General features: G+C 44.2%; 1 protein-coding gene across 1 annotated transcript in view; it reads left to right on the top strand.

Annotated features, from left to right (window-relative positions):
* Positions 1–16,665, top strand: part of LOC311146112 (tubulin polyglutamylase TTLL5-like) — a 91,557-nt gene that overhangs the window by 34,808 nt on the left and 40,084 nt on the right. Inside the window, exons 20-28 of the mRNA XM_084182581.1 lie at positions 205–237; positions 2,835–2,983; positions 3,306–3,564; positions 4,788–4,905; positions 5,299–5,445; positions 5,714–5,808; positions 5,946–6,094; positions 6,404–7,009; positions 9,940–10,127. Coding sequence (XP_084038707.1) covers positions 205–237; positions 2,835–2,983; positions 3,306–3,564; positions 4,788–4,905; positions 5,299–5,445; positions 5,714–5,808; positions 5,946–6,094; positions 6,404–7,009; positions 9,940–10,127 — 1,744 coding nt within the window. The remainder of the gene's footprint in view (positions 1–204; positions 238–2,834; positions 2,984–3,305; positions 3,565–4,787; positions 4,906–5,298; positions 5,446–5,713; positions 5,809–5,945; positions 6,095–6,403; positions 7,010–9,939; positions 10,128–16,665) is intronic.

Here is a 16,665-nt window from a genome sequence, read left to right as displayed (position 1 = left end):
AGAATAAACTAAACTATAAGGAATTTTGTTACACAACTCAACATATTTATTCTGTTGCATGGGTTCAGACTTAAGATAAATATTGTGTTTAGGAGCGTTATGTTTTTGTACAGTATTTTATTTCACTTTTGCACAATATTATCTGGGGAGCTGGCATCTCCTTTGGCCTTTTATGATTTTTCCATGTGCTTCTTTGGTCCTCAGATTGGGGAAAGCGGTGGTGACCTCAAGATCACGGTGGGTGTTATTGCCGCCATTTTCCCTCTCACTATCAAATCAAATCACATTAGCCGAATACAACAGGTGTAGACCTTACCGTGAAATGCTTACTTACAAGCCCTTAACCAACAATGCAGTTCAAGATATAGAGTTAAGAAAATATTTACTAAATAAACTAAAGTAAAAAATAAAATAAAATGTAACACAATAAAATAGCAATAACGAGGCTATATACAGGGGGTACCGGTACCAAGTCAATGTGCGGGGGTACAGGTTATTCAAGGTAATTTGTACATGTAGGTAGGGGTAAAGTGACTATGCATGGATAATAAACAGCGAGTAGCAGCAGTGTAAAAACAAAGGGGGGGGAGGTTGTGTCAATGTAAATAGTCCGGGTGGCCATTTGATTAATTGTTCAGCAGGCTTATGGCTTGGGGGTATAAGTTGTTAAGGAGCCTTTTGAACCTAGACTTGGTGCTCCGGTACTGCTTGCCGTGTGGTAGCAGAGAAAACAGTCTACGACTTGGGTGACTGGAGTCTTTGACAATTTTTTGGGCCTTCCTCTGACACCACCTAGTTTATAGGTCCTGGATGGCAGGAAGCTTGGCCCCAGTGATGTACTGGGCCGTACGCACTACCCTCTGTAGCACCTTATGGTCGGATGCCGAGCAGTTGCCATACCAGGCGGTGATGCAACCGGTCAGGATGCTCTCGATGGTGCAACTGTAAAACTTTTTGAGGATCTGGGGACCCATGCCAAATCTTTTCAGTCTCCTGAGGGGGGAAAAGGTGTTGTCGTGCCCTCTTCACGACTATCTTGGTGTGTTTGGACCATGATAGTTTGTTAGTGATGTGGACACCAAGGAACTTGAAGCTCTCAACCCGCTCTACTACAGCCCCGTCGATGTGAATGGGGGCGTGTTCGGTCCACGATCAGCTCCTTTGTCTTGCTCACGTTGAGGGAGAGGTTGTTGTCCTGGCACCACACTGCCAGGTCTCTGATCTTCTCCCTATAGGCTGTCTCATCGTTGTCGGTGATCAGGCCTACCACTGTTGTGTCGTCAGCAAACCTAATGATGGTGTTGGAGTCGTGCCTGGCCATGCAGTCGTGGGAGAACGGAGTACAGGAGGGGACTAAGCACGCACCCCTGAGGGGCCCCCGTGTTGAGGATCAGCGTGGCAGATGTGTTGTTGCCTACCCTTACCACCTGGGGGCGGCCCGTCAGGAAGTCCAGGATCCAGTTGCAGTGGGAGGTGTTTAGTCCTAGGGTCCTTATCTTAGTGATGAGCTTTGTTGGCACTATGGTGTTGAACGCTGAGCTGTAGTCAATGAACAGCATTCTCACATAGGTGTTCCTTTTGTCCAGGTGGGAAATGGCAGTGTGGAGTGCGATTTGAGATTGTGTCATCTGTGGATCTGTTGGGGCAGTATGCGAATTGGAGTGGGTCTAGGGTTTCCGGGATGATGGTGTTGATGTGAGCCATGACCAGCCTTTCAAAGCATTTCATGGCTACCGACGTGAGTGCTACGGGGCGGTAGTCATTTTGGCAGGTTACCTTCGCTTTCTTGGGCACAGGGACTATGGTGGTCTGCTTGAAACATGTAGGTATTACAGACTTGGTCAGGGAGAGGTTGAAAATGTCAGTGAAGACACTTGCCAGTTGGTCAGCGCATGCTCTGAGTACACGTCCTGGCAATCCATCTGGCCCCATGGCCTTGTGAATGTTGACCTGTTTAAAGGTCTCGCTCACATCGGCTACGGAGAGCGTGATCACACAGTCGTCCGGAACAGCTGGTGCTCTTATGCATGCTTCAGTTTTGCTTGCCTCGAAGCGAGCATAAAAGGCATTTAGCTCGTCTGGTAGGCTCGCGTCACTGGGCAGCTCTCGGCTGGGTTTCCCTTTGTAGTCCGTGATAGTTTGCAAGCCCTGCCATATCAGACGAGTGTCTGAGCCGGTGTAGTAGGATTCAATCTTAGTCCTGTATTGACGCTTTGCCTGTTTGATGGTTCATCTAAGGGCATAGCGGGATTTCTTATAAGCGTCCGGATTAGTGTCCCGCTCCTTAAAAGCGGCAGCTCTAGCCTTTAGCTCGGTGCGGATGTTGCCTTTAATCCATGGCTTCTGGTTGGGATATGTACGTACGGTCACTGTGGGGATGACGTTGTCGATGCATTTATTGACGAAGCCGGTGACTAAGGTGGTATACTCCTCAATGCCATTGGATGAAACCCGGAACCTATTCCAGTCTGTGCTAGCAAAACAGTCCTGTAGGGTAGCATCCATGTCATCTGAGCACTTCCAAGTCTTCCATCATTCAACTTTCCATATCGTACCACAATATCTCGGAAAATAATAATCTGATACATTTCTCTTCTCAGGGACTGATTCAGCCAAACTTGTCTTAGCAATGTCTAATGTACCTGTATATTACAGTGCCTTAAATCATTCTGATGTATTATTTGGCTTTGGGAATAAGGCAACACTTGAATGCTATAGCATAAATATAGCAATGCAGGTTGTGCGAATCGAACTGATCCCTCAGTTTTATCATACTCTATGGGAATCTGTGGTTAAGGAATCATATTAAAGCCGTTCCTCTCGTCCCCCATCAGGAAACTGAATGGTAATGTGCAGCTGCAGGTGGACGTGTTCCACGCGTGTCACGTGATCCAGTATGAGAGGAAGCTGTTGTCGCTGGAGGCGCGGAGGCGGAGGCAGCGCCACCTGGCAGAGCACTCCGCCATGGCGAGGAAGAGAGCAGGTAGGCCTCAGGGAGTCTGTCCTCCTCCAGCTGACACAGCATAGCAACACTTTCAGTCTAGTCTCAGACCCAGACCACGGCCTGTCTGGCCAAGCCAAGGGGGAGACAATCAGACGCGTTCATTCCTTTACTTTCGATGAAGAACTCCCAACTGCCAGAATGAATTTGGCCAAATATGACAGTGAGAGTTTATATAACAACTACCATAAGACGTTCTCTTTGCAAAGTGTTGAAGTGTGTCTGCATTTGATCGAGTAATGACACAATGATGTAATTGACATTGTGATGTTTGACTTTTTTTCTGTAATGCTTTGTACTTAAGCGAGGGGTCGCAAGGCCTCCCCTACTGGGATCAGTGACGAGGAGGATGTTGAGGAGGGGGAAGAGAGGGTTCAGGAGGAAGAGGAGAAGGAGAAGAAAGCCCTGGGTTCGTTAGTGGTGCAAACTGACAGTGTGCCCACCTCACTGGAGCGGTTCCACAATGAGGCCATGTCCTCAGCAGAACCGGCCCGACGCACCACCGCCATTACCAAGCCCAAAGTCAACCTGCTCCACATCCTCCAGCAGGGCTGGGACCTCAGGTCAGTGCACACCACAGGCTTCTGCACCTGTTGGCAGCCCTCTCTGAATTCTCCTCCCTCCCCTTTCATCCATCCCACCACCCCTCTCTTTGCTTCTCTCAGCAGCAGAAGGAGAAATATGAGGCTCCCAGAGCACGGGCCAAAAAAGCTCAGGAGAAAATCTGGGCCTCTTTTCATACCCCGGCATGTTTTGATCAGTCTCTTCCATGTGTACCTAATTCACAACGTAGAGAAAACATTGAGGAAACAAATCCTGTGTGTCAACCTTGAATTCAATGTAGAGACACTGCCTGTGATTGGACTGTTAATTGTAGGAGTCAGACTGTCCTTTCTTTGTTTTAATTTGGAAGGACCTGGAAGGACTTGAAAGGCTCCACACCATTTTTCATTCTGCAATACCCGTGCAAAAATATTTAGACCTATTTTTGATTTTACAATTACATTAATGAATATCACATACTTCTGTCTAAACGGCAACAAAGGCTCCAGTCTCCTATAGATTTTTTAAGTGTCTGAAATTGTAATTTGAGGGGGAATTACAATAACAAGTCTACGTTTGTAGAAATTCCTCTGAGCTTGCCAGGACCGTGAAGGGACCTGGGAAATTATAGTACAGTATATCATTGTTTGTGTTTGACAGCTTTTTCCAAAACATTTTTCCACTACATTGTACTAGCAGTACCCTTTTCAGGTTCATTCGGGCCATGAAAACAATTATTCACTCTCGGTGCTGGCCGAGAGGGCAAGTCACACTGTGCTCCAACACTGGCTGAAAATGATACCTGTATTTGTTTTGTCTCTTGCATAATGCCTAAGATAACAAACAGAATATGCGTCAGTGCTTGTGCTTGCTGTTGTAACACATGTATCTAAGATGCCTGAAAGGCAGTAAACCTTTGTTCCCATTTCAATTGTCTGGAGACCGGGTGGAGATTATTCATAATTTACTGTCAGGGAATGACAAAGATTGGAGATATGATCTGTGTTGCGGTGTGTGTGTGTGTGTGTGTGTGTGTGTGTGTGTGCAATTCCTCTCTTTACTTTCATTCTCTCCATCCCATTTGTCTTTTTTAACCGTGCTTATCTTTGCAATTTTTTTATCTTTACAAAATGTTTTTTCCTCTTCCTGTCTCTGCCATATTTTACTCTCTTCCTCCTTAGTTTCCTCTCCTCAGCCTCTCATGTCCTCCTAAATCAAGCCTCGCTCTCCCCCTGTTCTGCAGTAAAGTCCAGGCTCGGATGGCCTTCTCCTCCTATCTCCACCGGGTGCAGATGAGGCTACTCGCAGAGAGCAGGACTAACGCTAACTCAGCCTGGCCAGAGAAGGACAATGAGCAAATGGTAATGCAACTGTCTGATCCAGTGCCCCCGGGGAATGATTGTATAGAAAAGAAAACCTGGACCCTTGTGTTATGTTTATCTGCATTTGATTTTCTCTTTGATTCGTTGTTACTCATCGGAGCCACGTCGTAACTGTCTTTTAATGTGCTGAGGCATTTGTGGCCACGTAGAGAGGAAAATGGTGTGAGTACGAGTATGTGACCGCGTCAAAATTGGTTTTATCGGAAAGCCTCTGGAGAAAATAAACGTGAACATGTGTCCATCATGAAAAGTCCATCAAACATTTTTCTTTAAAGTGTCTTTTTGTTGAAATACATGAAATAATAACACAACGTAAAGGTGAGTGTTGTAATGATGACGCAGTGCAGTGACAGCAGGTCTTCTCATCTCCAGGAGCTGGTGATCCGCTTTCTGAAGCGTGCGGCCAGTAACCTTCAGCAGGACATGAGGATGGTCCTGCCCAGTCGCCAGCTCCCCCTCCAGGACCGCCGACGCATCCTGTCCCACCAACTAGGAGAGTTCATCCACTGCTACAACAAGGTGTCCACTGCCAGCCACACAGCAAGAGACTCTTCAGCATCTAGTGTCCACTACTGTTGTAGGACCTGTTTATAGTTATTACACTAGTCAGGGAGTCTCCATTTATTTTCATTATTAGTTGACTTTTTCTTTTGTGTTCTTATCCAAATAGAAATGTTTGTTTCAGTTGAAGGTGTTCATTTTATGAGGAAGCAACACATGACTGTTAATACTGACTTGCTCAGACAGGCCAGTGTACTTGGTCTCTGACTGGTCTCTTTCCTCATAGGAGACAGAGCATATGGTGAAGAAACTGGAGAAGATCAAAGATGAAGAACATTGTATCAACCCCAGTGTGTTTCAGGAGTTTATAGCTGAGGCAAGGTTAGTGAGCTGGCACCTAGTCTCTCTACTACTGAATAGTACGTATGCTCCTGACTGTTTCACTTACTTCTGCTACTTAACACTGGTTTTACTCTAGGTATCATGGAGAATGTTCACACTGCTCTCTTCCCTTACAGTGAAGGTGATCTGGAGGAGGTCCTGACATTCTACACACACAAAAACAAATCAGCCAGTGTCTTTTTGGGAACGAAATGTCGGAGCACTAAACCTGACAATAGCAACAGCCAATGTTCAGGAGAGCCAGCTACCACAGAGAACCATAAAAGTGAGTAGAAATTGTCAGACGAATACCATCTGGTCAGTAAGGACCTTTGTATTCCAGTGTGCCACAGATTCCACATATTTCTACAATTATTTTGACATTTTATTTAATCCTTTGTTGACAAATCCTTTATAATGTATTTGGGAATTTTGCTGTTTTGATTTTGAAAAGCCACATTAAGGAAAAGAAGGCTGAGTCATACAAAGTCAAGTACAGGTCAGCTTCTAATGATTTAACCCTCATGTGTGTCAGAGCCATGGAATGGCCAGCTGGATGATAACAGGGATCTGGCTTATTTTGTGCTCTGAACAGCTTTGCCTGTGGCCAAAGAGGGCTCCAGCGCCTCAGCCTCTGAGTCCTCACTGTCTGAAGTCAGAAAGAGCACAGACCAGGCCAGTGTAGTCCAACCCACTGCTGACCAACCCACTGAAGAGCAACCGGCTGCAGCCCTCAGAAGTAGTAAACAACCTGAGGTTCAGGCCTCCCAGCACTCCTCCAGCTTTCCAGCTGCCTTAGACTGTGGCCACATCCACCTGCAGCACTACTCTCACCCCCAGAACCCACCCCAGTCTCTGCCCCTGCACTGCCCCCCACCACCGCCCCCATCTCAGCCCCCATCCTACGCCCAGTCCCAGTCTCGCCTCCACTGCCCTCGCCAGCCAGAGCCCCCTCCACAGCCCCAGGCCTCTGTGTTCTCCTCAGCCTCCAGCCTTGTCCCCCAGCCCCCTCGGGTAATATGGGCGGCTGCCCACCCTGGTGCCACCACAGTCTCAGCCCCACCGGTCTCCCAGGTCCTGAGGCAGGTCCAGTCCTTTACCTCCACCTCCTCCTCCTCCGCGGCTGCAGCCTCGTCCTCCATGCCTGGCGCCATCCACATCCACAGCCAGAAGCTCCCCAGGCCCAGCTCTGCAGGTCAAGGTAAACCCTTGATAGATAACATCCATGATAGATGTTTGGTGTGTTCTCAGCTCCCAGTCTTTCTATGGCCTAAGACAGGGGTCTTCAACCTTTTCTTGCCCAGGGTCCCCCTCCCAGGCAAACCGGCGACCCATGGACCCCCATCATACGTTAGCAAAAAACAATAATTCCTTATCAGGTGAATGATAATGGCAAGGAGAAGTAATCAACTTTTTAAAATGAATGGATTTGGTCGGTAGTTTTTCATTATTTTGACCTCCCCACATTATAATTGGAAGTGTAAACTCTAACATAGCCTATTAGCTAGAAAAGTAACTCCAAACATATTTTCGCTAAGAGTAGCTGGTTATGCAAAGGTTAGCCATGTGTTGGCAAAAATGTACAGTACCAGTCAAAAGTTTGGACACACCTACTCATTCAAGTTTGATTTTATTTTTTATTTTTTACTATTTTATACATTGTAGAATAATAGTGAAGACATCAAAACTATGAAATAACACATATGGAATCATGTAGTAACCAAAAAAGTGTTAAACAAATCAAAATATATTTTATATTTGAGATTCTTCAAATAGCCACACTTTGCACACTCTTGGCATTCTCTCAACCAGCTTCACCTGGAATGCTTTTCCAACAGTCTTGAAGGAGTTCCCACATATGCTGAGCACTTGTTGGCTGCTTTTCCTTCACTCTGCCGTCCGACTCATCCCAAACCATCTCAATTGGGTTGAGGTCAGAGGATTGTGGAGGCCAGGTCATCTGATGCAGCACTCCATCACTCTCCTTGTTGGTAAAATAGCCCTTACACAGCCTGGAGGTGTGTTGGGTAATTGTCCTGTTGAAAAACAAATGATAGTCCCACTAAGCCCAAACCAGATGGGATGGCGTATCGCTGCAGAATGCTGTAAATAAATCACAGACAGTGTAACCAGCAAAGCTCCCCCACACCATAACACCACCTCCTCCATGCTTTACGGTGGGAACTAAACATGCAGAGATCATCCGTTCACCCACACCGTGTCTCACAAAGACACAGCGGTTTGAACCAAAAATCTCCAATTTGGACACACGACCAAAGGACAAATTTCCACTTGTCTAATGTCCATTGCTCGTGTTTCTTGGCCCAAGCAGGTCTCTTCTTCTTATTCGTGTCCTTTAGTATCAAATCAAATTTTATTGGCCACATGCGCCGAATACAACAGGTGTAGACATTACAGTGAAATGCTTACTTACAGCCCTTAACCAACAATGCATTTGGGGGCGGCCCGTCAGGAAGTCCAGGGGATCCAGTTGCAGAGGGAGGTGTTTAGTCCCAGGATCCTTAGCTTAGTGATGAGCTTTGAGGGCACTATGGTGTTGAATGCTGAGCTGTAGTCAATGAATAGCATTCTCACATAGGTGTTCCTCTTGTCCAGGTGGGAAAGGGCAGTGTGGAGTGCAATAGAGATTGCATCATCTGTGGATCTGTTGGGGAGGTATGCAAATTGGAATGGGTCTAGGGTTGGTAGTCATTTAGGCAGGTTATCTTAGTGTCCTTTGGCACGGGGACTATGGTGGTCTGCTTGAAACATGTTGGTATTACAGACTCAGTCAGGGACATGTTGAAAATGTCAGTGAAGACACTTGCCAGTTGGTCAGCACATGCTCAGAGTACACGTCCTGGTAATCCGTCTGGCCCTGCGGCCTTGTGAATGTTGACCTGCTTAAAAGTCTTACTCACATTGGCTACGGAGAGCGTGATCACATAGTCATCCGGAACAGCTGGTGCTCTCATGCATGCTTCAGTGTTGCTTGCCTCGAAGCGAGCATAGAAGTAGCTCGTCTGGAAGTCTTGTGTCACTGGGCAGCTCGCGCCTGTGCTTCCCTTTGTAGTCTGTAATAGTTTTCAAGCCCTGCCACAGGTGTGGTTTCTTTGCAGCAATTCGACCATGAAGGCCTGATTCACACAGTCCCCTCTGAACAGTTGATTTTGAGATGTGTCTGTTACTTGAACTCTGTTAAGCATTTATTTGGGGTGCAATTTCTGAGGCTGGTAACTCTAATGAATGTATCATCTGCAGAAGAGGTAACTCTGGGTCTTCCATTCCTGTGGCGTTCCTCATGAGAGCCAGTTTCATCATAGCGCTTGATGGTTTTTTCGACTGCACTTGAAGAAACTTTCAAAGTTTTGATATGTTCCGTATTCACTGACCTTCATGTCTTAAAGTAATGATGGACTGTCGTTTTTCTTTGTTTATTTGAGCTGTTCTTGCCATAATATGGACTTGGTATTTTACCAAATAGGGCTATCTTCTGTAAACCCCCCTACCTTGTCACAACACAACTGATTGCTCAAACGCATTAAGAAGGAAAGAAATTCCACAAATTAACTTTTAACAATGCACACCTGTTAATTGAAATGCATTCCAGGTCACTACCTCATGAAGCTGGTTGAGAGAATGCAAAGAGTGTGCAAAGCTGTCAAGGCAAAGGGTGGCTATTTGAAGAATCTCAAATATAAAATATATTTTGATTTGTTTAACACTTTTTTGGTTACTACATGATTCCACATGTGTTATTTCATAGTTTTGATATATTCACTACTATTATACAATGTAAAAAAAATATAAAAAAATTAAGAAAAACCCTTGAATGAGTAGGTGTGTCCAAACTTTTGACTGGTAGTGTATGTCTAAATCAAGAAAGCTTACCAGCAGCCTTTTCACGGGTGCTTTTTCAAAGCCTATGTCAGATACTCCAATGAATGTAATTGGCTCAATATTAGCAGTTGAGAAATAAAGTTGACATCATTGGAAAGAAGATATTCTCCTCTTTTCTACTGTAGGTATGTAATTCATTTTATATATATATTTATTTTCCGGCGTAACTCGTGCAGTACCTCCGCGGACCCCTACACCCCGTCATTAATTACATGTTTCTCTCTGCTTCAGCAATCAGAAGGACTGCCTCCAGCCGGCCCAGACCAGATCCAAATGGGGTTTTTAAGGACCTGGACTCCCTGCCTGCTCAGGCGCAGTCCAACCAGCAGGCCATAGTCTCAGCCCTGCAGAAACTGGCAGAGAAGCAGGCTGCCCGCCAGTACAACAGCTCCAGCCACATCAGTCTCCTAACGCAACACGTGAGTCTCCTGTCACCCTACCCAACCCCTCTACCTTCGTTCCTGCTCAACAACTAGATACAGTCATCTGATTCGCAGGAAGAGTGCTCATGTCAGGATACAAAACTACAACAAATGTATCATACACTGTACTGTAAAGTGATCTGTCTTGTTCTCTAGATGAGTGAAGGAAATCCGAACATCCTGCACAGTGGTCTTACTGTGAGGGTTTTAATATTCCGCTGTGTTGTTGGTGTGTAAACCTCTCTGTGACCCCATGGGGAGTGACGGCTCAGAGCTCAGTGCTGCTCGCTCATCCAGCAGGCAGAGAGGGTTCCTGGAGCCTACAGCCTGTTAGCTGGAGCTGGCTAGTCTGAGCAAAGCAGAGCGGTGGGGCGGTGAGCTGAGGCTCTGTGTGAGGTCTCATTATCAGATGCACCACAGGGAGTGCTTTCTGTTGATATTTAACAGGCAGTCACTTTTTTTGTGGTAATTGATGCTTGTAAATAGAAGAATGTGGCAAATTGGCACCGAGTGGGGGAGAAAGGGCTCTGTTTGCTCCACCACCTCTCTTTTTCCTCTCTTCCCTGAAGATTTGTCGTTCGCAGTGGGTAAGCCCACCAGCCTCCCACTCTACCTCGCTCCCTCCCTCTCTCGCTCTCCCTCCCTGGGAGTTTTTTGTGATGGCACCAGACCACACAGACTGCAGTTTTATGGCTTCCTCTTCTCTGTACAGTATTCTATGTTTGCTGTAATTCCCATGCATAGTTAATCCTGGTCATGGCAGAGGCTTATTTTGCAGGGCAAAATAGTTTAATGGTTTGCACTTAAAGGGTCTGAATATATTTGGCCTTTCTCTTGACTCAGATTAGAAGTAATTAAATCACTTATAAAAGAGTCTTCTGTATAGAGAAGCAACACCCTGTTCCACTGATTGACCTTTGAAGATTCAGCAATTACTCCTTTTCACATGCCAGGCCTCATCTTTTGGGAATAAGTTTAACTAGTTTCACAATGTAATCATTTCGAATGGGGTGAATTTAAGTATTTCTTATCATGTGTAAACTAATCAAATAAATATGTGCTGGAGTGTGAGTCCTCCCTCTATGTAACTTGTGCCTTGAGGGCGTGCAACATGATTAGACTTTTATAACATTCTGTTTTAGACAGGAACATGTACACCCTGACATGATTCAACATGATATAGTATTTAAGTAATTATATTTTGTTTTGGAGATGGGTGTTCTTTACACCCATTGTGGTGAAAGGTGATAATATTAATGTCATTATATCTCTTATATTTCGGGTATATCAATCATATCCACCCAAAACTGAATTGTAAATTAAAGTAATTTCCTCCCTCTCCCAGTCCCACCCAGGAGAGCAGCAGCAGACACACGTCAAGTGTAATCCTAGTTGGAGGCAGTAATGTTAGGAATGTATATATTAAGGTAGCCTGGAGTTGAGAAACACCTTAGTCCTGAGGAACAACATGGGAGTTCCTTTTGGGCAACTGTAAGTTATTCATGGTTGATTGTGAAATGTTGGAATTTCAGATTTCATGGATTCAAACTTACATTCAAGTGTAATTATGGATTTACTGAAAATAACTGCCTAACTGGCATCCCAGCACTTCTAGGTCAGCATGGTTGAAGAACCTTCACCATTGAGATCTGTTGACACTGTATTATAGATTCCCTCCAAATCCTTGAGGATTGAAAATAAACTCTCTATTGGGCCCTGAAAAGCTCCCTGACCTGGCTGTGTTCTGTCAGCTCTTGCATTAATTTAAACACCTGTCGTTTAGGAATGTTTGACATTTCCCTTTCTCTGGCATGACTACTAGCCAAACAATTCGTTAACCTGCCCAGAACTCGGCTTTTAAAGCGCAGAGAAAATAAACAGCCCTCCCAGCTAACAATTCTAGGGAGAGAGAACCTTTTTGTAATGTTACCCGTAATGTTTGAGTTTCCGTTAGTTAGGGGAACATTCTATCTATGTTAGCAAAAACCTTCTGAGAACCTTTTTAGCATGTTCTGGTGTAAAATTTGAACTTGAACAGAACATGGTTACAATGTTCTCAGAATATACAACATTAATGTTCTTGACGCGTTTTATGGGACATTGCAAGAACATTCATGTGTCCAGTTTTCTGAGGGTTAGGAGAATATACCATGAACGTTCCACCAAGCATACACAGAAAATGGTTGCCATGTTCTCAGAATATAAGATATTAATGTTCTAGACACTCATGGAAACGTTGCAAGAAGTTGTCGGTCCCAAAGAAACATCCCCAATGCTGTTGCCAAGCCCATAAAGGGCCTGATTGGTGAACCACTGATCCATTCACAGCTCTTTTTGAATGTTGGCAATGTTAGGGATAATCACACAGTGCTTTTAACATACATGTTTTCAACTTACATATTTGACACACTTTGACATACATGATTACATTGTGTATGTTTATTCATACAGTATTTATTATTCAACATGTCCTCACCTGGGATTTGAAATCACAACCTCATGGTTCACGGCATTCGGTTCTTCCTGCTATGCCACCATGTCTGTGTCAGTTAGAAGTTATTTGGACTATTCTCTCATCATTGATTTGATTGACTTATTTTGACAATTTAAGGGCTTTCTCTATAGTTGTCTGTTGGGCATATTTACATTTACATTTTAGTCATTTAGCAGACGCTCTTATCCAGAGCGACTTACAGGAGCAATTAGGGTTAAGTGCCTTGCTCAAGGGCACATCGACAGATTTTTCACCTAGTTGGCTCGGGGATTAGAACCAGCAACCTTTCGGTTACTTGCACAACGCTCTTAACCACTAAGCTACCTGCCGCCCCATATTAATCTGTTTTAATAATACTTCTGAATCATTATGATCAATAAAAGTTTTTCTTGAGTGTACTTTAACAGAGCTGAGATTTACTTCAATGTGCATTCACCCTATTGCTTACGCCTATATAGTTGTTTCAGATCTACACAAGTGCAGGGAGGAGGGGTTAGGGTTTATTCTGGACAGGGCCTAACTATACTGGCCCAATAAGCACAAGCCCTAGAGATATCCCTTATTGGGAAAGTTGTTAGGGTGATTGGTGCTGGTGACCTGGGTTCGAGACCCGCTAGGGTAGTTACCCTACTCTCACATTCTTGCAATATATGTTAATGTCATTATTTGGCAACAGTTACAACACACCTATCTGATCTAATTAAAATTATTTTCTCATTGGAAGATGGAAATCAGTAGAATTCTTGATAGCTGAGCATCTCAGAGAACTCTATCGTCTTTTTGTTATTCACACAACATATACCATGTAGAACAAACATGTCTCTGATAAGGAATCACATCAGCTCGTCATTGCATTTCTATCTGTAACATTTCTAATTCATTGCCGACACATGGCCCAGGTGGTAGTGTTGCTTCGGATAGAAAGATACCCAGAACATGGTGGCCATATTCTCAGAATATCAGAAATGTGTACATTTAAAGTAGCATGTCTGTACTTTCTCACATTTGCCATTTAAGCAATGATGATGCCAGTTATACCAAAACCTTACACAACACAGAGTTCCATCTCCAAGTTTTAATGTGGAAAAATAGACAAATTGCAACGGAATCACTTGGGACCAGTGTTGGGGGTAATGCATTACTTTTAGTAACAGATTAATATAACGAGTTACTGTCTTCAATTATTGTAATATTATTAGTTACTTTTTCAAGTAACCCATATACAGTGGGGAAAAAAAGTATTTAGTCATCCACCAATTGTGCAAGTTCTCCCACTTAAAAAGATGAGAGAGGCCTGTAATTTTCATCATAGGTACACGTCAACTATGACAGACAAAATGAGAATTTTTTTTCCAGAAAATCACATTGTAGGATATTTAATGAATTTATTTGCAAATTATGGTGGAAAATAAGTATTTGGTCAATAACAAAAGTTTCTCAATACTTTGTTATATACCCTTTGTTGGCAATGACACAGGTCAAACATTTTCTGTAAGTCTTCACAAGGTTTTCACACACTGTTGCTGGTATTTTGGCCCATTCCTCCATGCAGATCTCCTCTAGAGCAGTGATGTTTTGGGGCTGTCGCTGGGCAACACAGACTTTCAACTCCCTCCAAAGATTTTCTATGGGGTTGAGATCTGGAGACTGGCTAGGCCACTCCAGGACCTTGAAATGCTTCTTATGAAGCCACTCCTTCGTTGCCCGGGCGGTGTGTTTGGGATCATTGTCATGCTGAAAGACCCAGCCACGTTCCATCTTCAATGCCCTTGCTGATGGAAGGAGGTTTTCACTCAAAATCTCACGATACATGGCCCCATTCATTCTTTCCTTTACACGGATCAGTTGTCCTGGTCCCTTTGCAGAAAAACACCCCCAAAGCATGATGTTTCCACCCCCATGCTTCACAGTAGGTATGGTGTTCTTTGGATGCAACTCAGCATTCTTTGTCCTCCAAACACGACGAGTTGAGTTTTTACCAAAAAGTTATATTTTGGTTTCATCTGACCATATGACATTCTCCCAATCCTCTTCTGGATCATCCAAATGCACTCTAGCAAACTTCAGACGGGCCTGGACATGTACTGGCTTAAGCAGGGGGACACGTCTGGCACTGCAGGATTTGAGTCCCTGGCGGCGTAGTGTGTTACTGATGGTAGGCTTTGTTACTTTGGTCCCAGCTCTCTGCAGGTCATTCACTAGGTCCCCCCGTGTGGTTCTGGGATTTTTGCTCACCGTTCTTGTGATCATTTTGACCCCACGGGGTGAGATCTTGCGTGGAGCTCCAGATCGAGGGAGATTATCAGTGGTCTTGTATGTCTTCCATTTCCTAATAATTGCTCCCACAGTTGATTTCTTCAAACCAAGCTGCTTACCTATTGCAGATTCAGTCTTCCCAGCCTGGTGCAGGTCTACAATTTTGTTTCTGGTGTCCTTTGACAGCTCTTTGGTCTTGGCCATAGTGGAGTTTGGAGTGTGACTGTTTGAGGTTGTGGACAGGTGTCTTTTATACTGATAACAAGTTCAAACAGGTGCCATTGATACAGGTAATGAGTGGAGGACAGAGGAGCCTCTTAAAGAAGAAGTTACAGGTCTGTGAGAGCCAGAAATCTTGCTTGTTTGTAGGTGACCAAATACTTATTTTCCACCATAATTTGCAAATAAATTCAAAAAAAATCCTACAATGTGATTTTCTGGAGAAAAAAAATTCTCAATTTGTCTGTCATAGTTGACGTGTACCTATGATGAAAATTACAGGCCTCTCTCATCTTTTTAAGTGGGAGAACTTGCACAATTGGTGGCTGACTAAATACTTTTTTCCCCCACTGTATTAGTCTCAGAAACATACATTACATGGCCAAAAGTATGTGGATTCGGCTATTTCAGCCACACCCGTTGCTGACAGGTGTATAAAATCAAGCACACCGCCATGCAATCTCCATAGACAAACATTGGCAGTAGAATGGCCCTTACTGAAGAGCTCAGGGACTTTCAACGTGGATTCGGGCAGGTAGTGTTCTTCACATAGAAATGCAATGACGAGCTGAAGTGATTCCTTATCAGAGTCTCATGTTTGTTCTACATGGTATATGTTGTGTGAATAACAAGAGAACGATAGCTGAGCATCTCAGCAACGGGTGTGGCTGAAATAACCAAATCCACTAATTTGAAGGGGTGTCCACATACTTCTGTGTATATACAGTGGGGGGGGAAAGTATTTAGTCAGCCACCAATTGTGCAAGTTCTCCCACTTCAAAAGATGAGAGAGGCCTGTAATTTTCATCATAGGTACACGTCAACTATGACAGACAAAATGAGGGGAAAAAATCCAGAAAATCACACTGTAGGATTTTTTATGAATTTATTTGCAAATTATGGTGGAAAATAAGTATTTGGTCAATAACAAAAGTTTCTCAATACTTTGTTATATACCCTTTGTTGGCAATGACACAGGTCAAACGTTTTCTGTAAGTCTTCACAAGGTTTTCACACACTGTTGCTGGTATTTTGGCCCATTCCTCCATGCAGATCTCCTCTAGAGCAGTGATGTTTTGGGGCTGTTGCTGGGCAACACGGACTTTCAACTCCCTCCAAAGATTTTCTATGGGGTTGAGATCTGGAGACTGGCTAGGCCACTCCAGGACCTTGAAATGCTTCTTACGAAGCCACTCCTTTGTTGCCCGGGCGGTGTGTTTGGGATCATTGTCATGCTGAAAGACCCAGCCACGTTTCATCTTCAATGCCCTTGCTGATGGAAGGAGGTTTTCACTCAAAATCTCACGATACATGGCCCCATTCATTCTTTCCTTTACACGGATCAGTTGTCCTGGTCCCTTTGCAGAAAAACACCCCCAAAGCATGATGTTTCCACCCCCATGCTTCACAGTAGGTATGGTGTTCTTTGGATGCAACTCAGCATTCTTTGTCCTCCAAACACGACGAGTTGAGTTTTTACCAAAAAGTTATATTTTGGTTTCATCTGACCATATGACATTCTCCCAATCCTCTTCTGGATCATCCAAATGCACTCTAGCAAACTTC

This window comes from Coregonus lavaretus, assembly GCF_964263955.1.
Source record: "Coregonus lavaretus genome assembly, chromosome: 18".
Taxonomy (NCBI): domain Eukaryota; kingdom Metazoa; phylum Chordata; class Actinopteri; order Salmoniformes; family Salmonidae; genus Coregonus; species Coregonus lavaretus.
The sequence above is the reverse complement of the archived record's forward strand: the minus strand, read 5'-3'. Positions and strand labels throughout refer to the sequence as shown.